The sequence below is a fragment of the Mastigoproctus giganteus genome, chromosome 8 (assembly GCF_048544385.1).
Source record: "Mastigoproctus giganteus isolate SK-2022 chromosome 8, ASM4854438v1, whole genome shotgun sequence".
Lineage (NCBI taxonomy): Eukaryota > Metazoa > Arthropoda > Arachnida > Uropygi > Thelyphonidae > Mastigoproctus > Mastigoproctus giganteus.
Genome location: NC_143582.1, coordinates 123,465,340 through 123,487,774, shown reverse-complemented (window position 1 = coordinate 123,487,774; position 22,435 = coordinate 123,465,340). Strand labels below are relative to the sequence as shown.

General features: G+C 38.3%; 1 protein-coding gene across 3 annotated transcripts in view; it reads right to left on the bottom strand.

Annotated features, from left to right (window-relative positions):
• Positions 1-22,435, bottom strand: part of LOC150081797 (WD repeat-containing protein 26) — a 597,339-nt gene that overhangs the window by 433,700 nt on the left and 141,204 nt on the right. For all 3 annotated transcript variants that reach the window (XM_090378893.1, XM_090378894.1, XM_090378895.1), the window contains one exon: positions 3,294-3,430. In XM_090378893.1, the coding sequence (XP_090235019.1) occupies positions 3,294-3,430 (137 nt within the window). The remainder of the gene's footprint in view (positions 1-3,293; positions 3,431-22,435) is intronic.

The following is a 22,435-nucleotide window of genomic DNA, read 5'->3' as shown; positions in this document are numbered from 1 at the left end:
GGGGGGGTGTTTAGACTGCATTGCAGCAAGTTTTATTTTAGCCAGAGAGTTAAATTACAGGAATAAGTTACATACATGGGTCGTAGAGGCTGACAGCTTGGGGAAATTCAAAGGTCAGCTGGATAATTACCTAAGGGAGGAGGGAAATGGATAGGGTATCCATTTCATTTTCTCTTATTATCTTTTTTTTTTTAAATCTATACTAATTTTCTTCTTATTATTATTAATTTATTTTTATTCTTATTATTTTATTTATTTTTTGTTATTTTATTTTATTATTATTTTTTATTGTTTTATTTTATTTATTTTTTTTTTTTTTTAATTATTTTTTGGCTGGTGCAGCATAAGCCATGGGCTTCCTTGCACCATGTGGCCATTACTAATACTTTACTTCTCCACAATATCTTTTTTTTAAAAACCCTGGTCAATATCATGAAGAATCTTGACTTTATCATTAATACTTAAACACTTCCCCTTCAACATTGTTTCCGCAACAGTAAAAATTACACGGCTGCAACAGGCTGTAGCTCACTGTCAATACATCACTGTTAGCCACCACACACTTCACTCCCCATAAAGTGAATTGTTAGTACCGCCTACTCAATGATGTTCGCTCGTAAAGTCAACAGTATCACGTTACCTTTCCTATCAATCACTTTGAATAAATATGTGAACAAATTAATTTTTAATTTTCTTTCGAAAAAAAAAAACGAAATTTAAAAAAATTTGTAAAAATCATCTACAGAGAGTCCAGTTAGATGAAAACAATCATACGTATAATAATTGAGAGGAAGGTCACGTGGTACAGTTGAAATGAGAAGCAAATGTCACTCAATAGGCATTACTAAAAATTGACTACATTCTATGCATTGCTACAGCAGCATGCTAAAGGTTCTGCCACAGCAAATTTTTTTTTTTTTTTTTTTTGTGAAGGGGAAAACAAAGGTAAACTGCAGCCATTATCAGGAGAATGGACCATAATCTGCAAAGCTGGTCCAGTGCAGGTAAGCAGATCGACCAAATTTAGTAGCCAGGGGCTTGAAACCCAGTCTACTCAAAGAGTGTGTGCTAATGCACTGTCTCCTGATCACTTGGCTATGGATGCCACTTTAGCCAATGTCAATTTACAAATCTACCCTATTCACAAAAGTCAGGCTAGCGAAGGCAGATGAGAAATCTTTGGCAATGTATGCAAGGAAAAAAGCAGACTTCTTTACTTATGTAAACTCTAGAAGGAAGGGAATGACTCCGATTGGTCCACTTGATATCGATGTTTCAACTGATCCTGCTCAAGTAGCTAACAAACTGAATGAGTATTTTGCATCTACATTCACACACGAGGAGTTATTAAGGGAGGAAAATGCCAGATGTTTATCAAACTGTAACAGAGAGCTAAAGGATTTTGTAATAACTGAGAGCAAAGTGGAGGAGAAATTGTTGAAGTTAAACATAAGAAAGGCACCTGGGATGGATGGGATCTATCCAGTTACATTAAAGGAGGCAGCAAAGGAAGTAAGCGAACTCCCCATGATTATGAGAGCAATCCTTGGACTCAGGGCAAGTCCCCCATGGACTGGAGATGTGCTAATATATCCCCAATTCACAAAAAGGACACGTGTAATTACAGACCGGTTAGTTTAACTTCTGTTACAAGGAAAACAATGGAGTCCCTGGTTAAAATAGCACTGCAGGATCCTCTAGACAAAACTGCAGTTATAGTTCAGGGGAAGTCTTGTCTGAACAATTTGATTGGATACTGTGATGTGGTCACAAAAGAACTGGATGCAAAAAATAATTTTGATATCATATACTTGGATTTCAGGAAAGCTTTTGATACTGTTGCACAAGGAAGACAATTGTACAAATTGGAGGTTTTGACATTAAGGACAAGTTGCTGAAACGGATGAATGGATAGTTGAGTAGGAAAAGACAGAGCGGTAATCAATGGACACTGCCTTCGTGGACTAATGTTATTAATGGAGTCCCCCAGGGTTCAGTGTTGGGGCCCATTGTCATTTTCTGTATTTATCACTGATATTGATGAAAGTATTTCAGGCTTAATGTCGAAGTTTGTAGATGATAAGAAGGTTGGCAGGGTTGTTAATGATAGTACTTTGATATTGCATCTGCAAAAGATACAGAATACAGATACAGACACTGCATCTGGAATTTGATACAGAATATAGACACAGGTACTGCATCTGGAATTTGATACAGAATCTGGAAAAGTTGAGAAGTTGGCTGAGAGGTAGCAACTGAAGTTTAACATTAACAAATGTAAAGTACTGCATATGGATAGCAGTAACCCCAGAATAACATACCAACCAGGCAGTACTACAAAGTACTGCCTTCACTACTCAGCGAAGTGGAGAAACACGCAGGGTTAATTGTGCAGTGAGATATGAAGTTTTCTGAGCACTGCAGATAGGCTGCAAGAGTAGCTCATGGGGACTTGTCAAAGATATACAGGAATTTTGCTGGCAAAGATAAGGAGGTGATTATCCCCTTGTATAAGGCAATGGTCATGCCACACCTTGAGCACTGCATACCAGTCGGGAGGCCTCAACTTAGGAAGGATGTAGAGCTGCTGGAACAAGTACACAGGAGATCAACGAGATAGGCGAGTAGAAAAAAGGGTTTTTCTTACAAAGAAAGGCTTAGGTTCTGCAAATTGCAGTGTCTGTAGACAAGACACCTGTGTGGTGATCTGACTGAGATGTATAATACTCTTGAAGGCGTAGCCAGGTGGGCAGGAGCAGGTCAAATACATTTTTTAAACATTACCAATACTTCTGTTTAGGAATATTTCTCATTAACAATTCCTTGGGTGAGACAGCACCGTTTATATGGTTTACTGTGTTATTATATCTATGAGACAGCACTAGTTTATATGGTTTATTGTGTTATTACATCTGTATGCATGTGTGTTCAAAGGCCAATGTGCATGTAAAGTTTTTTCAGTGCAGACGGGAAAAAAAAAAAAAAAAAACTTCGCTCCTCTCTGCGCAATAATGGCTAATTATAACACTGACTAAAGAGGTGTTTAAGATTTCTTCTATGACTCATGGGATTTGAACTCAAACTTCTAGTAATGAGTGAGAACTGAAAAATTCAATATACTGTCACCAATTTCTAAAGATCAGAGGATGAACTGCAAAGATTATTAAATACTCAAAAACAATATTAAATACTCAAAACAAGATCAAAAATGCCATTCATCAGTGATTTTTAATAAGTTAAGCTGGATGTTTTAAAAAAATAACTGAGACAATGTATTTGTTTTCATTGCTTACCTGCTTAATTCATGTACACGAGAAGTATTGTGCTTTAAAGGTGTAAGTTCATGGCGAAGACAGTGTAAAGCCTCTAAAATATGTCCATCTTCTAAGTGTTCCAAGTATTTCTGTTCTAACAACAAAAATTTCATCTCCTAAAGGGGGAAAAAAAAAAGGAAAAAATCAAATCTATAAAGAAGTTTCTTCAGAATGTCTTCACAAAAAATAAGCTAGGGTGGCAAAATTAAGCCAGTGAAACAGCACTAAATTTTTTTGCAATTTACAACACTTGTTCCACAAATGCATAAGATCATGCACAAAATTTGCAATTTTGCATCTGAAATTTCTGCTCATCTCAAACCGTAATGAAACCCCTGTACACTGATGCTATACGTGCTCAAATACATATATTAAATTATACAAAACATAAAATAACAAACGTAAGAGGTTAGCAGCCATACTCCATTTGGGAGCAAAGTCCTTTCACTTATTTCCACCCAAATAAAGAAAGGTATTACTTAAAAATACTACAAAATAAAATAAAAATAAATAAAAAATCCACTTTTGTCATAATGAAGCTACCTTAAAATTACAAATTCTCTGAATGCCTAGTAGACATTTTTAATAACTATTTTCTATGAAAGTAGACTTTCAGAATAATGGCACCTTCAGGGATTCATGGTGTCATTATTTTGATTTTTTGTTATCTAGAAAATTTTATTAACTAATAATTTATAAACTAATAATTAATAACTAATAAAGCAGATAATTTTATTAACTGCACATAAAAAACAAACATGTTGATGATCCAATGTTATATTCTGCGATTAATACACTCCTGCTTACACCCCATTCTGTTTTCTTTATTATTAATTTAGTTTGCACGCGTAGCACAGTGGTATCGTCACCATCTTCCCAAAACCAGGTGGAAAAGGCACAGGTTCGAATACTGTCGATGATGCAAGGAACTTTTATGGACTTTTTTCACTCCATGGCTGAGTTAGCCGTTCGGAAGAGTAGATAGCAAGGGTTTGTCGCCAGAAACTGGGATTTTTTTGTCCAGCAAAACAGGCAAGTCGACCAAAGACAACACGCAATTTACAGACACAATACACATGGGTATATGGATTAACTTCCTGGGGTGACACTAATGTAATAGTTTGGATTATATCAAGTTCACTAAGCTTTAATATATTTTTTTTTCTTTTCTTCTATGTATGAGGTTTATTAACAGGAGCGATAGTGAAGGATTTTTAATTAAAAATAAATGGGTTTTTTTTTTTTTTTTTTTTTAAGTTAGTTGTTGGCACATTGGCTTCTGTGGCCATAATGCACCTCCCAAGGTTTTTGCAGTACTCTGATCCAAGCCCGAGACGGGATTCGAACTCGCGCCCTTTGGGTTGCCAGGCAGGCAGGCAGGCACTTTACACACCCGGCCAGCAAAATAAATGTAAAACAGCCATATAATATGTGATATCAGTACAGAATCTGCTTTCAAAATGGTGAACGTAAACAAATTCAGTAATCACGTGACGCTGTTTTCTGTTTGCGGCACTGCAAGACATCTGCGCTGTATGTAAACATCCGATCTCAATGTGCCGTTAGCTCAAATGTTCCATTATTTGGGGGTACCCTTATTTCAAGAGTCTACTGTATTAGATTCCCAGCTCATAAGATGTATTTGTATAAAATGCATATTTGTATAATGCTAATTTTATAATAATCAATAGAAACCTAAAAATTAATAAAACTATACATTTCTATATAAATTAACTTAATATACAGGAAAACTGTCAGCAAAAAAGTTGGCCACCTTACTTTCAAACCCAATGGTTTGAAAATAAGACACTGTGTTCCAAATTTTCAACAAAGATTATCAACAGTGGGTGGGGGGGAGGGTAAACATAACCTATAGAAGAGAATTGGAGAAGGGAGTAAAGACTAGCAAGACTTGTTTTTCCCAGTGCTTGTAGTGGTTCTCAATGCCGTGGGGTATTGCTGGAGGTGTAGGGATACCTATCTGTGTAGCCTCCTTTAGAATATCAGTTAGTAACCTACAACCAAGATGATTCCTATGGTATGAAAATTATGGCAAATGTTCCAAACCCACAGTGGTAGTAATGGCAAATGATGCAAGAAGGCAAGCAGCTATAAAAAAAAACCCTACACAGTTTGCCCATCCGCACACTCTAAGAATTTGTCTAGTTCTTCCTTGAATTTATTCAACCCATCCACTTCCTTTTTTCTCAGCACTGCCCTGTACTGTTTAAACATTTTGGTACTTAATGTATTAGTACTCGAGTGTTAGATCTAGTTACTCTACGTCATCAGCTTTAGCCCCTCTCCCATTTTACTGACAACAGTTTCACCGAATGCTTGTCATTGTGTTTGTTGCTCCAGCATGACTTGAAGCATTGAGCTCGGTAGCTGAGTGCTTGACAGGTCCCACTGTTTTATTCCTTTGTGAGCACCAACCCTGTTCTTTAAGCACTAATACGAGGGGGTTAAAAAAAAAAAAGATTTGTATTGTACTCCTCCAGAAGAAGCTGTGTTAGAAAGTTGAAACAAACACCAGGTATTACACTTTTCAAACATCCACCAGACAAAATGACACAATTTTGCCACCTCTCAAATACACTTCTGCAGGCCAGTTTGTAGAAGTCTTCTGATTGTCCTTCAAACCATAACTTGGAGCAGAAATCATATCATCGGCAGCAAAGTGTTTTCCATGAAGAAAGGAAAAACACTTCACTGCTGATGAAGGCAGGAAAGAGAAAGAAATCCAAGGGTGCAAGTTTGGGAAATAAGCAGGATGCAGCAATATTTCAAACCCACATTCATGGGCATACCTCAATGCAGCACATAAGGAATGCGCAGGTGCATTATCATGCATTAACACCTTTTGATAGCTTTCCTAGTCCCCCCCCCACCCTTTTATAACAGCACATAGTTTTTATGAGGAGGTTGGAGTAATAATTTGCCATTGCAGTACAGCCTTTTGAAGGTAATCTGTTAGAATTATACCATGCCGATTCCAAAAAAACTATCAGCATTGCCTTGTCAGCACCTTTGTCTTCTACTGTTTTGACATTTGTTTAGTTTTGGGATCCTAGTGATGTATCCAAGTTTCATCCATGGTAGCTAGCCATGAAAAAACTACTCTTGCTTTTCCTGGCACATTGAAAGCATTTCATGTGCACACTATGCCTTTCCTTCTTCTGGTAAGGGGTCAGAAGTCTGGGAACTCATCTAGTAGACATTATACTCGCATGCAACTGTTAATAGATGATGTTCGAAACAGACACTACACTACACTAGTTTGGAGCTCTGCAGCTAGTTCTTTGACAGTAATATGGTAACCTTCCAGGATTAATGCCTCAATTTTTGCAAACTCTCTTTAAGATCGTGGGATTTCTTCATCATGCACTGAAGTTATTCCACATTTGAAATGTTTATACCAATGTGCAACAACACTGAAACCTGACAGTCTTCCCCATAAAGAGTGACATTTCTTCCTGGATTGTTTTGAGCGTTTTCACTCGCAGGAAGAGGAACTGAACCACTAATCTGTATTCCACTTTACCTATTGTGACAATTCACTTTATTCAGTGCTGCCAAGTAAGAAAAAAAAAAAAAATGAATTGTCAAATCATAACCAAAAATGTGTGGTTGCTATAGAGATTTCAAGGTATCAAACAAAAAAAAAAAAAAAAAAAAAAATAGATCTTTCTATCACAAATACTTCTGGGTGAATACAAATGCTTTTTCAATCCCCCGCCCCACCACTGGCTTATATCCACATGTCTGTCAGTGGTTTTCAACCGGTGTGCTGCGGCACCCTAAGGTGCCGCAACAACAATTCAGGGGTGCCACGTAATTTGGGTTTAAGTTACTTAAACTTTTTATTATTATTATTTTTTTTTAATTTATATGTTTATTTCATTATAAAAAGGTGTATAGCATCTTTTTAATTTTGTGGTGATCTATAATTGATGTTTACTTAGTACCTCTATATAAAGAGTAAAATTATTATATACTGTATACATATAATTTGTATTAAGAAATGTAATTTTTATAATTATATTATTGTAATCACTACCATATAACATATGTATTTTTTTTATGATTATTACACACACACACACACACACACACACACACACACAGAGAATCGGATCTAACAGGCAGAAAACTGAGTAGGAGTGCCGCAAATTAAAATAAATGACTTAGGGGTGCCGTTATTAAAAAAAAGGTTGAAAACCACTGATATAAGCCTATGAATGGGAAGTTAAAAAAAAGAAAAGAAAAAAAAGAGACCTTCTCATGCTCTTTATTGGCCAACACAAAAACACATCCCTTTTGGCTATATCATGTCTGGCTAAAATTAGTTTTTCACAGAGAAAACAAACAGAACAAGTATAAGGCAAAGGTCAGGCCACACCTTGAGTACTGTATCCAGGTCTGGAGGCCTCATTTCAAGAAAGATGTAGAGCTGCTGAAACAAGTACAGAGAAGGGCAACAAGATTAGTGAATGGAACAAAGGGTTACTCTTATGAAGAAAGGCTTAAGTTTTGCAAATTACAGTGTCTGGAGACTAGGCACCGGCGAGGTGTATAAAGCTTTGAATGGTTTGAGCATGCTCAATGCCGATGGGATTCTTCCTCTTGCTCAGAATAATCACCTGAGAGGGCATAAATTCAGATTTAGGAAAGAGAGATGTGTAGAAATTTGCCTTTAGCCAGCGGGTAGTTCGTTGGTGGAACAGACTTCCATCCCTTATTGTGGAAGTTGATAGCCTAAATAAATTTAAGGCCCAGCTGGACAAGTATTTCGAACGAACGGAGGGGTGAAGTGGAAGTTTTTTTTGGCTGATGCTGCATAAGCTTGCTTTCTTGCATCATATGCCTCTACTAATACTACTTGCAGAAGAATAGCTGCCGGCAGTTCTCTCCCAAACCAAAGCATTCCCACTTTGATCCTTTCACTTCACTGCTCTAGCAGTCTGAATCATGATTCCAATCTACATTCATGAATGCTGCACAAAACTACGAGATATGAGTACTATATAACATAAAGTGAGCACAGTATAAACAATAACAGGATTGTTCAGCAACATTACATACTTATCTTACTTAAAATTACATTCTGTACTATGTAATACAATTAAGTAAAAAAGGTCACGTTTGTACTGCTATATATTTATAGTTTAAGGAGTTATGGGCTTCCAATATAACCAAAGGACTACAGAATTATACAGAAGACTACTATTAAATCACATTTATATCATTCTAAAACAATACTATAATTGATACTAAGTTCATGTCATTCTTTTTATCAATAATATAAAAATTGGCAGTATATCACTGCTAAACTGATATGTTGCAATGGCAGCAGATTACAACTTTTGTCTTCCATGGAATTTTGAAAACCAAGTAAAGATTAATCAACTTTATTAGACAAATAAAAGTAATAAGTACACTAATTTTACACAAAACATAATAAAAATCTATAATTGTTAAGTAATAGAAAGTCAGCATAGCAGTTTCCGAAAAATGATGTGTTCTCTGTTATCAGCATTTTCCAAACTGGGGTCTGCGGACCCCTATAGACCAGTCCAGGGAGTTTGCAAAATTGGCCCTCTGGAACTGGTCAAATTATTCGTTCTAGGGTATAGCAAACTGATGATAAATAAAGTTATTATATATTTATGTAAAAGTAAGAATAAAGGCGAGTTGTTTTAAACATAAAATTTTGAATTTTCTTTTAAAAAAAACCAGTGTTCACACACGCACACACAGAGAGAGAGAGAGAGAGAGAGAGAGATGTGCATATATATATATATATAAATATATATATGGATCTAAACCTTTTCTGATTTTTGAAAGGGTCCATAGATCTCAGTAGTTTAGGAAGATGGCAGATTTTCCTAATGTCATTTTAATGATATTAGCATTAGCAAAGGCATATGATGTAAGAAAGCAAGCTTAAACAGCATAAGCCAAAAAAAAAAAAAAAAAGTTCTGCCTTGAATTTATTAAGCTGTCAACTTCTCCAACACATGGAAGTTTGTTCCAGCAGTCAACCAACCGCAGGCTAAAGGCAAATTTCTGCACATCTAACTGCCTTTCTTCAATTTTAATTTATGTCCCCTGGGCAAGAGGAGGAATCCCATCACCATTCGGCATGCTCAAACCATTCAAGGCCTTATACACTTCAATCAGATCACCTCGCAGGTGCCTACTCTCCAGACACTGTAATTTGTTAAACTTAAGCCTTTCTTCGTAAGAGCAACCCTTTGTTCCATTCACTAATCTTGTTGCCTTCTCTGTATTCCAGAGAAGGGCAACAAGATTAGTGAATTCCAGCAACTGTACATCCCTCCTAAAATGTGGCCTCCAGATCTGTATATAGTACACAAGGTGTGGCCCGACAATTGCCTTATACAAGGAGATAATCACAACCTCTTCCCTGCTAGAAAAAGTCCTGTATATCATTGACAAGACACCATGAGCTACTCTTGCAGACCATCTGCACTGCTCAGAACACTTCATCCTAATGACTCTGATGAGTATAATAAGAAACTGTACAGGGAAATAGAGTGGACTAGTAAATCAGAGAGTCTTATAATGGAGGATTTTAATTTCCCAGATATTGACTGGAATTTGTGGGTTGGTCACTCACACATTAGCAAGGCTTTTGTGGATTTATTGGATGATTGTTTTCTACATCAGCATGTTCGGGAGGCAACTAGAGGGAGTAATACTCTTGATTTGATTATCAGTAGTGATTCTTTGTGCATTAAAAATCTGCAGATAGAGGAACCACTAGGTGGCAGTGATCACAGTGTGCGGAAGTGGGATTAACTCAAAGAGGTAACTACCATCAGGGGTCAAGGGAAGGGTTATTGCTTTCATAAAGGCGACTACAATGGTCTGAGACAGTATTTAAATTCTATACAATGGGACCAACTGATGATGTTACTAACAGCAAATTCAAAATGGGAAGCATTCAAAGAACTTATCTTGGAAGCTACTAGGCTTTACATAACAACTAAGAAATATTGTTCAAGGTTTAAGCCTAAATGGATGAGAGATGAACTAATGAGACATATGGCAGAGAAGAAAAATGCTTCGGATACATATAAATTAACACGTGGCACAGAAGCCTATGATAGATATAAGTTGATCTGTAACCAAGTTACAAAGGAGGTTAGGCAGGCGAAGGCAGATTATGAGAAATCTTTGGCAAGGGATGCAAAGAAAAACAGCAAAGAGTTCTTTACTTATGTAAACTCTAGAAGGAAGGGGATGAATCAGATTGGTCCACTTGATATCGATGGTTCAACTGTTGATGATCCTGCTCAGGTAGCTAACAAACTAAATGAATATTTTGCATCGACATTCACACATAACGAGTTATTCAGCGAGGGGAATGTCAGAGGTGTATTCAACTCTGGCAGTACGCTAGATAATCTTGTAATAACTCAGAGTAAAGTGGAGGAGAAATTGTTGAAGATAAACACAAGAAAGGCACCTGAGGTGGATGGGATCTATCCAGTTATATTAAAGGAGGCAGCAAAGGACGTAAGCAAACCCTTAGCCATAATTATGAGAGCTTCTTTGGACTCAGGGGAGGTACCCATAGACTGGAGATGTGCAAATGTGACCCCAATTCACAAAGGAGGATCAAAGGCTGACAAGTAATTATATTTTGGAAGTTTGAGTTTAACTTCTGTTCCAGGAAAATTAATGGAGGCACTGGTTAAAGAAGCACTGCAGGATCATCTAGACAAGACTTCAGTTATAGCTTGGACACAGCATGGTTTTGTTAAGGGAAGTCTTGCCTGACCAATTTGATTGGATACTATGATGCAGTCACAAAAGAACTAGATGTAGGGAATAACTTTGATATTATATACCTGGTTTGTAGAAAGGTTTTTGATACTGTTGCACATGGAACACTGCTGCACAAATTGGAGCAGTGCGGCGTTGGAGGCAAATTGCTGCTATGGATAAAAAGGTGATTGAGAGGGAGAAGACAGAGTGGTAATCAATGGACACTGCTCATCGTGGACTAAGGTTATCAGTGGAGCCCCTCACGGTTCAGTGTTGGGTCCATTATTGTTTGCTGTATTTATAAATAATATTGATGATGGTATATCAAGCTTAATGTCCAAATTTGCAGACGATACAAAGGTTTGCAAGGCTGTTAAGGACACTACTGACGCTATGCTGCTGCTGCTGCTGCTGCAACAGGATCTGGAAAGGTTGAGCAGATGGGCTGAGAGGTGGAAATGAAATTTAACATTGACAAATGTAAAGTACTACATATGGGAAACAGCAACCCGAGAGCAATGTATCAACTCTGCGGTACTACACTGACAGTGGTAGAGAATGAAAAGGATCTGGGGGTAATTGTGCAGGCAGATATGAACTTCTCTGAGCAGTGCAGACGGGCTGCAAGAGTAGCTCATGGTGTCTTATCAATGAAATACAGGAATTTTTCTACCCTTGTATAAGGCAATGTTCAGGCCACACCTTGAGTACTGTATACAGGTCTGGAGGCCTCATTTCAAGAAGGATGTAGAGCTGCTGGAACGAGTACGGAGAAGGGCAACAAGGTTAGTGAATGGAACAACGGGTTGCTCTTACGAAGAAAGGCTTAAGTTTTGCAAATTACAGTGTCTGGAGACTAGGCACCGGCGAGGTGATCTGGCAGAGGTGTATAAAGCCTTGAATGGCTTGAGCATGATCAATGCTGATGGGATTCTGCCTCTTGCTCAGAATAATCACCTGAGAGGGCATAAATTCAAATTGAGGAAAGACAGATGTAGGATAGATGTCCGGAAATTTGCCTTCGGCCAGCGGGTAGTTGATATGTGGAACAGACTTCCATCCCTTGTTGTAGAAGTTGATAGCCTAAATAAATTTAGGGCTCAGCTGGACAGGAATTTCAAACGAACGGAGGGGTGAAGTGGAAGGTTTTTTTTTTTTTTTTTTTTTCTGGCTAATGCTGCATAAGCTTGCTTTCTTGCATCATATGCCTCTACTAATGCTAATATCTGACTGCACAATTAGCCCCCCCCAGCCCTTTTCATTCTCTACCACCCTCCATGTAGAACCACACAGTCGATATGTTACTCTGGAGTTGTTACTGCTACCCATATGCAGTACTTTACATTTGTCAATGTTAAACTTCAGTTTCCACCTCTCAGCCCATCTGCTCAACTTTTCTAGATCCTGTTGCAGTAGTGTACTGTCATTAGTGTCATTAACACCCCTGCCAACCTTCGCGTTGTCTGCAAACTTAAGCCTGATATCCAATGTCAATATCATTGATAAATACAGAAAACAACAATGAACCCAAAACTAAACCATTAGTCAACGAAGAGCAGCGACCACTGATTACCACTCTGTCTTCTCACACTCACTCATTCCTTTATCCAGTGGTTTTCAACCAGGGTGTTGCAACAACATTCCAGGGATGCCACTTAATTTGGTTTTTAAGTTACTTAAACTTTTTTTATTTATATATTTATTTCATTATAAAAATGTGTATAGTATCTTCTTAATTTTGTGGTGATTTATAATTAATGTTTATTTAGTACCTCTATATAAAGAATAAAATTTTTATATATATAAATTGTATTATGAATTGTAATTTTGTTTATAGTTACATTATTGTAATAACTATCATATAACATATTTTTTTAATATTAGATAAATATAAAGAGAGAGAATCAAATCTACAAGGCAGAAATTTGAGTAGGAGTGCCACAAAATAAAAAATTACTAGGGGGTGCAATTATTTAAAAAAGGTCAAAAACCACTGCCCTTAGTCCATAGCAGCAATTTGCCTCCAATGCCACACTGCCCCAATTTATGCAGCAGTTTTCCATGTGCAACAGAATCAAAAGCCTTCCTAAGATCCAAGTATATGATATCAAAATTATTCTTTGCATCCAGTTGCTTTGTGACCACATCATAGGATCCAATCAAATTGGTCAGACAAGACTTCCCTTAACAAACCCATTCTGTGTCAGAAATTAACCGAAGTCTTGTCCAGATGATCCTGCAGTGCTTCTATAACCAGTGCCTCCTTTAATTTCCCCAAAACAGAAGTTAAACTAACAGGTCTGTAATTACTTGTGTCACCCCTTTGATCCTCCTTTATGAAATGGGTCACATCTGCATATCTCCAGTCCATGGGTACTTCCCCCGAGTCCAAGGAAGCTCTCATAATTATGGCTAAGGGTTTGCATACTTCCTTTGCTTCCCCCTTTAATACAACTAGATAGATTCCATTCACCCGTGGCGCCTTTCTTATGTTTATCTTCAACAATTTCTCCTCCACTTTGCTCTGACTTATTACAAAATCATTTAACTCCCAGTTAGATTCTGATAAACATCTGGCTATCACCTCCTTCAAAAACTCCTCATGTGTGAATATAGATGCAAAATAATCATTTAGTTTCGCAACTATCTGAGAATGATCATCTGCAGTCAAACCAATGCTATCAAGTGGACCAATCTGATTCATCTCCTTCCTTTTACAGTTTATATAAGTAAAGAAGTCTTTGCATCCTTTGCCAAAGGTTTCACATAATCTGCCTTCGCTTGCTGCCTAACCTCCTTTATGACTTGATTACAGACTGGCTTATATCTACCGTAGGTTTTGTGTTGCCTGACAATTTATGTGCATCCCATGCATTTTTATTCTCTGCCACATATCTCGTTAGTTTATCTGACATCCATTTGGGCCTAAACCTAGAACAGTATTTCTTAGTTGGAACAAAAAAAAGCCTAGTAGCTTCCAAAATTACTGCCTTGAATGGTTCCCATTAGAATTTACTGCTGGTAACTGTTGGTCCCACTATACAGAATTTAAAAACTGACTCAGGCCACTGTAGTCACCTTTAGGAAAGCAAAAACTTTTCCCTTTACCACTGATGGTAGTTACATCTTTCAGTAAATCATACATTGACACAATGTGATCACTGCCACTTAGTGGTTCCTTTATCTGCAGATTCTTAATACATGAAGGATCACTACTGATAATCAGATCAAGAATATTACTCCCTCTGGTTGCCTCCCAAATATGCTGCTGTAGAAAATAATCATCCCATAAATCCACAACAGCCTTGCTATTGTGCAAATGACCAATCCACAAGTTCCAGTCAATATCTGGGAAATTAATATTCCCCATTATAAGACAATCTGATTTACTGGTCCACTCTTTCTCTGGACAGCTGTTCATTATACTAATCAGAGTCATTAGGCCTATAGCACACTCCTGCTCTCAATTTTGGTTTCCCAGTGCTTATATTCAACACTGCACTGTCCACCCATTTCAACTGGCTGCACTTCCTTAAATTTTATGTGTTTCTTAACTAATAGCAAAAACCCTCCTCCCTTCCTATCCTGTCTATCCTTTCTTGATAGTAGAAATAATTCTAATTTACCAAGTTCATCAATTCAAGAGTTAGAAGAAAAGTAAGATGTTACTAAGTACATTGATATGACAATGTAATACAAGGTTTGATCAAAACGTTTGGTGACTGTTCTCACAATTCTTGAATGTATAGCTAAAAGAATGCGAGTGGGGCTTATCTTTTAGCTTATGTTTTGGATATATAATTACCAAATCTAAAAGCAAACTACTTGAAGTGAATAACTATTTCTCATTTATTGTGTGTATTGAAAGTTATGAAATCTGAACATAAATGAATTTTTAATCAACAAAAACACTCTAGGGCTAAGTTCACCTTAGGCTAGGCCCACCTCATATGGTACCAAATGAGGTGGGCTAAGCCCATCTTATTTGGTACCATATGAATTTCAGTTATTCCCAAAATTAAAATAGAACATGAAAGGAAAACTAAGTGTTTGTTTAAGAAATCTAATTATCATACAAGTTCTTGCAATTGCATCCTTTCTGTATGTCGCCAACTCCTTATGTAGTTATAAATTGGCATCATTAAGTATATCTCATATTGTGAATGCTTTCACAACAAGTTGCCATAATATTGTACTACCTCGAATAAGTAATGCTTAACCAATGGAGAAGGCTATTGTTACTTATTCTCAGCGGATCATCACCCATACGGCACAGTTTCAGAGCTTATTGGCTCCTCATCAGTAGGTGGGCAGATACTCTGGTGTTGCAATGATGACAACCCAGTTGCAAAGTACACTGAGTGATCACTGAATTATGACCACCCCTATGAAAACTGAATGCGACCCGCTGACCACGTGAGGTACGAGAGTGCAAAGTTAGTCGACCTACATAGCATAGATAAGGTGTCAGTGATTGAGTAGATAGTAAAATTCCAAGCGTGATGGTTAAAAGAAGGATTTATCAGATTTTGATAAAGGACAGATTGTGGGTGCTCGACGAGCTGGTGCCTCTATTTCCCAAATGGCTGAACTGGTGGGGTGTTCGAGAGCCGCTGTAGTTAAAGTGTACTAGAACTGGCATCAATATGGTCAAACCACGACCTGACATCAAAACTGCAACGGTCACGAAAGGTTGGTGTTAGAGGTGAGCACAAGGTCCGACGATATGTACAGGTGAACAAGCACAGCCCTGTTGAAGAGTTGATTATCCAATACAACACGGGCCAACCCGGAACAATAACTGGCATGACCATGCATCGCATGCTCACATGCATGGGCTATACCAGCAGACCACATCTATGGCATCCTCTCCTAACCAAAGTTCATCGGCGTAAAAGACTAGCCTCGTGCAAAGAGCATGCAAGTTGGACGACAGAAGACTGAAAGAAGGTGTGCTAGTCGGATGAGTCACATTATTGTGACTCATCCGACACCGTGGATGGTCATGTACAGATTTGGCATCAACAACATAAGGCTCTTGATCCTTCATGCATGGTATCAAAAGTGCAAGCCGATGGAGAAGGTTATATGGTGTGGGGCATGTGGAACAACATATCACTGGTCTCCGCTATCGTCAACTACTTGCTGACTGTGTACACCCCGCTATGTTACACTTTTTCCCGAGTGTCAATGGGGTCTTCCAAGATGACAATGCACCAAGCCATCGGGCACTTGTTGTGCAGGAATGGTTTGAGGAACACAAACTGTGTTCCTCAAACTTCCAGCATATCAACTGGCCTCCGAACATTGCTGATATCAATCCCATAGAGCACTTGTAGCACACTATGGAAAGGCATATCAGACTTCTGGATACCCCAATCACCTCCATACCTGCATTGTTGACCTCATTACGCACAGCTTGGTTGGCCATACCTCCCGAACGCTTCCGAAATCTTGTTGAATCAATGCTACATTGGATAGCTGCTATACTGAGGGCAAAAGGAGGACCTACGAAGTATTAGGTAGGTGGTCATAATTCAGAGATCACTCAGTGTATAACTCCACAAAACGAGAGATGTCTAATGATGAGGAATAATTTAGATTATAGAATAGTTTAGGGCTAAAGCCTCAGGTTACATAAGGAGTTAACTAGCATACAAGTTAGTGCAATTGCTTCATTTCTATACATAGCCAACTACTAAGTAGTTATAAATTGGCATCAAGTATAGGCTTTAGCCCTCAACTATTCTGTAATCTAAATTACTCCACACCATAAGGCATCTCTCATATTGTGGAGTTATATTCCGTAACTGTGTTGTCATCATTGCAATACCAGGGTACCTGCCCACCCACTGATGAAGAGCCAGTAAGCTCCGAAATGGTGCCGTACGGGTGATATTATAAGCTGAGAATAAGTAACAATAGTTTTTTCCATTGCTGAAGGGTTACTTATTCAAGGTAGTGAAATATCATGGCAACTTGTTGTGAAGGTATTCACAATATGAGATATACTTAATGATGCCAATTTATAACTACAGTCAGTCCTCGTATAGCACGATAGTTGTGTTCCTAGAAACCCTCATGCAATGCAAAATCGTGCAATACAAACAACAGGCCCTATGGGAAAAATAGGGTTATGTGCCGACCACCCAAGATTGAACACACATTTGTAACCAAAACATTACCAAACACAATAAATAATCGTAATAAAATATTGCTAATGCTTTTGCTTCTATCGTAAGCAAACTTGTTTTTTGTTTGATTTTCTATCGAAACAGATGACAGCCGTTCCATCTCTTCCAATTCTTTGTGCCTTAATCTAATGGATTTTAATTACACTTTGAGTTGTTCCTGCTATGAAAGTTGTTGTTATTTTCACTGCATTCTATGTAATTCTCGGCATTGCCTCATTTAAGTCTGTAGCACGTGCAATATCACATGGTCTTTCATTTCGCTCAAAGCGTTTCACAATTTCATATTTTTTTCTCTATCGACAGAGGCGGACTGGCCATAAGCCTTACCCGAGAGATCCCGGTGGGCCGGAGGGATTTTGGCCATAAACCGTAGTATGAGGCCACTATAAATTTTCCCGGGTAAGAATTTTTGACCCAGTCCGCCTCTGTTCTCTTTATCGATATTGCTTTTCTTTTTTTCTCTGAATCTGCAGTGTCTTCACCAGGACGCTTCCTTTTCACACCTTTTAAGTATTTTACTCATTTTTTGGGAATAAAGCACAATTACAAAACGAGGAGGCACGCTTGATACACACAAACAAAGCTGCGCACGTGTAACAACTGAATAAACAACACCGTAAAGGCAGAGATACACTATTAACATCTCACATTTTACTAAAGCACATTTCTGGGGGTTACTACCATAAAACAATAAAAACAATTTCCAGTTGCGTTTCTGCTAGTGGAATCTGTTATAAGCTGGTAGTAAACTCGATCTAATTGCATTTGCGATTATACCGATAGCAGGAATTTTACGTTGTTATGATGAAATGTGTTTCCCCTTCACTGATATAAAAAACAAACACAATTTCAGAATCTTCTCTTCATTCCTATCGTGTTGCGTTTGGTTGGGGTGATTCTGTGTTCGACTGCCATTTCTTGTAAACACAAAGGCGAATCATGCAGAAGCGAATTCGGTTCGTGTTATATAAGATATTGTTCCCCTATTTATAAATCGTGTATGATCAAATTCGTGTAGTGTAAACACATGTTATACGAGGACTGACTGTACTTAAGTAGTTAGCTAAGTACAGAAGTGATTCAATTGCACTACTTTGTATGCTAGTTAACTCACTACGTAACCTGAGGCTTTAGCCCTAAACTATTCTGAAATTTAATCATATAAAAGAAGACTTCTAAAATTGTTTTGGTCAGTGGTAGGCACAATGGAACAGGTGTGTGGTTTCAGAAGCTTCTACTGAAAGATATTAACAATGTAAGCATTTATCATTAAATAAAATTAATCCTTTGAAACATCAGGTTGTAACAGAATATGGATAGGAGGGTTACAGTCAGTAACTTTCAAAAAGAGGTAAAGAGACTGGACTACAATTGTTAACATGAGATTCCTATTCTTTCATTTACAAAATAGGTTTTATATTTAATAAGTTTGGATTTATTAATAATTTGTTTACAACTGTTACCAAAAATTTTCTGATGATAGCACATTGCATTCCACCTGCCATTTGAGAAACCATGCCCTGCACAAACAGCTTCAACTTCTCGAATATCTATCAATTCCTAAATGTGGATCTCCAGTGGGGCAAAGATAACTCATTTAATTTCATTCCTAAAATTCAGTCCTATCTTATATCTCACAAAAAATATTCTTCTGCTCCTAAACTTATCATGAATTACACCCAGATTTCTAGACAATATCACATATCTCTATTAGGGATTACTGTCTACTAATCTCCCATGGCATAAGCACATTACAAATATTGCTTCCCCTGCATCAAGAAAACTGGGTTTTCTGTATTTGAGAAAAGCCCTTTTAGTTTTGGGTTGCATAACTATTAGGAATATATTGATACCTCCAAACACTGAAACTGATTTATTAAAATAGGATACAATAATCAAAAACAGGAACTTTCGGGGAGAGGTACCCCTTCTTCAGCTGAACAAAGGTAGAAATACATTATATATAAAATAACAATATAAAACTGGGCATGATCATGCGTTAGACAAAGTAAGGTGCGTACATGAGGTGGATGAACATAATATAAAATAAAACAATGAAAGAGTCACTAGGCAGAATCAGACGTCTGGTGTTGGGAATGTAAGGCATGAATGCAAGATGTATGCCAGCGTTCATCACACTGTAAAACAGTTGTCCGCATAATTGGGTGCATGCGCACTCTCCTATTATGGTTGAAGATACTACTATATTTGACTATGTGTAAGCGCTTCAAGCAACGAGCATTGGCGGTAGTTATGTGAGTGGTCAATGATCTCAATATCATGTCGGGGATTGAGGTCGTGTTGTTCAGACCAATAGGGCTCGGCAACAGCGGATGTTCAGAGTCAGCAGACCAGTGGGCCCTTTTTTTTTTTTTTTTTTTTTTTTTTGTGTTTAGAGACTCGATCTTTTAGCCTTCTAGCAGTGTGGCCTCCACTAATGTTATTAGTGGAGTCCCACAGGGTTCGGTGTTGGGTCCACTGTTGTTTTGTGTATTTATCAATGATATTGATGAAGGTATATCAGGCTTAATGTCGAAGTTTGCAGATGACACAAAGGTTGGCAGGGTTGTTAATGACAGTAATGGCAGTGTGCTACTGCAACAGGATCTAGATAATTTGGGCAGATGGGCTAAGAAGTGGCAACTGAAGTTCAACCTTGACAAAGGCAAAGTACTGCATATGGGTAGAAGTAACCCCAGAGAAACGTACCAACTGTGTGGTACTACACTTAAGGTGGTAGAAAATGAAAAAGACCTGGGAGTAATTGTGCAGTCAGATATGAAGTTTTCTGAGCAGTGCAGACAGGCTGCTAGGGCGGGTCATGGGGTTTTGTCAATGATATATAGGAATTTTGCTAGCAGGGAAAAGGAGGTGATTGTCCCTCTGCATAAGGCAATGGTCAGGCCACGCCTTGAGTACTGCGTACAGGTCTGGAGGCCTCATTTTAGGAAGGATGTAGATTTGCTTGAGCGTGTACAGAGAAGAGCAACACGATTGGTGAGGGGAATGAAGGGATTCTCTTACCAAGAGAGGCTTAAGTTCTGCAAATTGCAGTGGCTGGAGACTAGGCACCTGCGCGGTGATCTGATTGAGGTCTATAAGGCCTTGAATGGGTTGAGCACGCTGAATTCTGATGGGATCCTTCCACTTGTTCAGATTACCAACCTACGGGGACATAAGTTCAAATTAAGAAAGGACAGATGTAGAATAGATGTGCGGAAATTTGCCTTTAGCCAGCGGGTGGTTAATTGCTGGAACAAACTTCCATCTGTCGTTGTGGAAGTTGATAGGTTAAATAAATTTAAGGAGGAACTGGACAGGCATTTGGAGGGAATGGTGTGATTTTTTTTTTTTTTTTTTTTGGCTGATGCTGCATAAGCTCCTACACTTGCTTTCTTGCATCATGTGCCACTACTACTACTACTACTACTACTATAACTACCACAACCAGGGCATGTAATTCAGTATACAGAACAACTGCATAAGAAGTAGGGGATCGGTGTTTTCCCCATAGAAAAACCGAATGCAATTTCTTACCAGGAACTTGTAAACACTTTGCATGGTTGGTGCATAGAATTTTGGCATTCCATTCTACCCGGGCATTCTGATATGCCCGGGTAGAATGGAATGCAGGCGGTTGAGATAAATTCATTATTACGGGGTGGATTCGATCGTGCAACAAGTTCACAAGCTTGCAAATCACACTTGTCTAGAATGAGATGGATAGCCAACATCTGGAAAGGTAAGCCCTTACCTTGGAAATTTCCAACTGACTGTCATCTATGGAGCTAGAGTGGGTCCAGGTGCAGGTAAACAAGGCACACGCAGTATTTTGTTATTTTTTTGGTTTTTAGGAGCATTAGCAACTAAGGCCATATTGCTCCGGGATATGCGGTGGTCATTCCCTGACCTTTCCGCATTCTCCGTATTTGGTGGTGACGGGCTCGAACCCCGGTCTAATCAAGAAGCGTGTGCTATGCACTGCTGCTCCTTCCCACCTGGCTACGGAGGCGCCGCACACGCAGTACTGAGTAAATGACTGAGGGAGTGTGCGAATTGTAGTTTGTAAATTGGCCTGCACGCATGGGTTTTCTATAAACTGAAGTTCTAAAGCGTGAGCCCATGCGCTGGACTAAAACATCCAGAAAGGATTTTTTTCTGAATCCTTTCTGAGAAACACAGACAGGCTGCCAGAGCAGGTCATGGGGTATTGTCAGTGATATACAGGAATTTTGCCAGTAGGGATAAGAAAGTGATTATCCCTTTGTATAAGGCAATGGTCAGGTCACACCTTGACTACTGCACATAGGTCTGGAGGCTTCATTTTAGGAAGGATGTAGAGGTGCCTGAGCATGTACAGAGAAGGGCAACAAGATTGGTGATGGGAATGAAGGGGTCCTCTTACCAAGAAAGGCTTAAGTTCTGGAAAATGCAGCATCTGGAGACTAGACATCTGTGAGGTGATCTTATTGAAGTGTATAAGGCCTTGAATGGGTTCAGCAAGCTGAATTTTGATGGAATTCTTCCGCTTGTTCCGATTACAAACCTGAGGGGCATACATTCAATTTGAGAAAAGACAGTTGTAGAATATATGTGCAGAAATTTGCCTTTATCCAGTGGGTAGTTGACTGCTGGAACAACCTTCCATCTGTCATTGTGGAAGTTGATAACTTAAATAAATTCAAGGAGAAACGACAAACTTTTAGAGGAAATGGATATGTGAAATTGTGTTGTTGTTTTTTTTTTTTTTTTTTTTTTTTTGCTGATGGTACATAAGCTCATACACTTGTTTTCTTGCATCACATGCCTCTACTACAACTATTACTTCAGTGGGTGATCAATACAAATAACTAGTGAACTTCAACATTTTCCAACTTTACTTCAGTCCTCAAACATTTTTTTTTTTTTTTGTAATCACACCTTATATGCATCCTCATAACAGTATAGTAGTTTCACTACTTTTCACTCATTTGGAGGGGTCTGGATTTAAGTCCCATCATAGAATGAAGGAATTTCTAATGGTTTATCAAATCAGGACTGTAATTAGTCAATCTCAGGTGAAGAGTTTACATTTGGCTGTTCTCATCCAGTAACTAGGCATTCACAGTATTTTCGGACCTTGCAGATGGG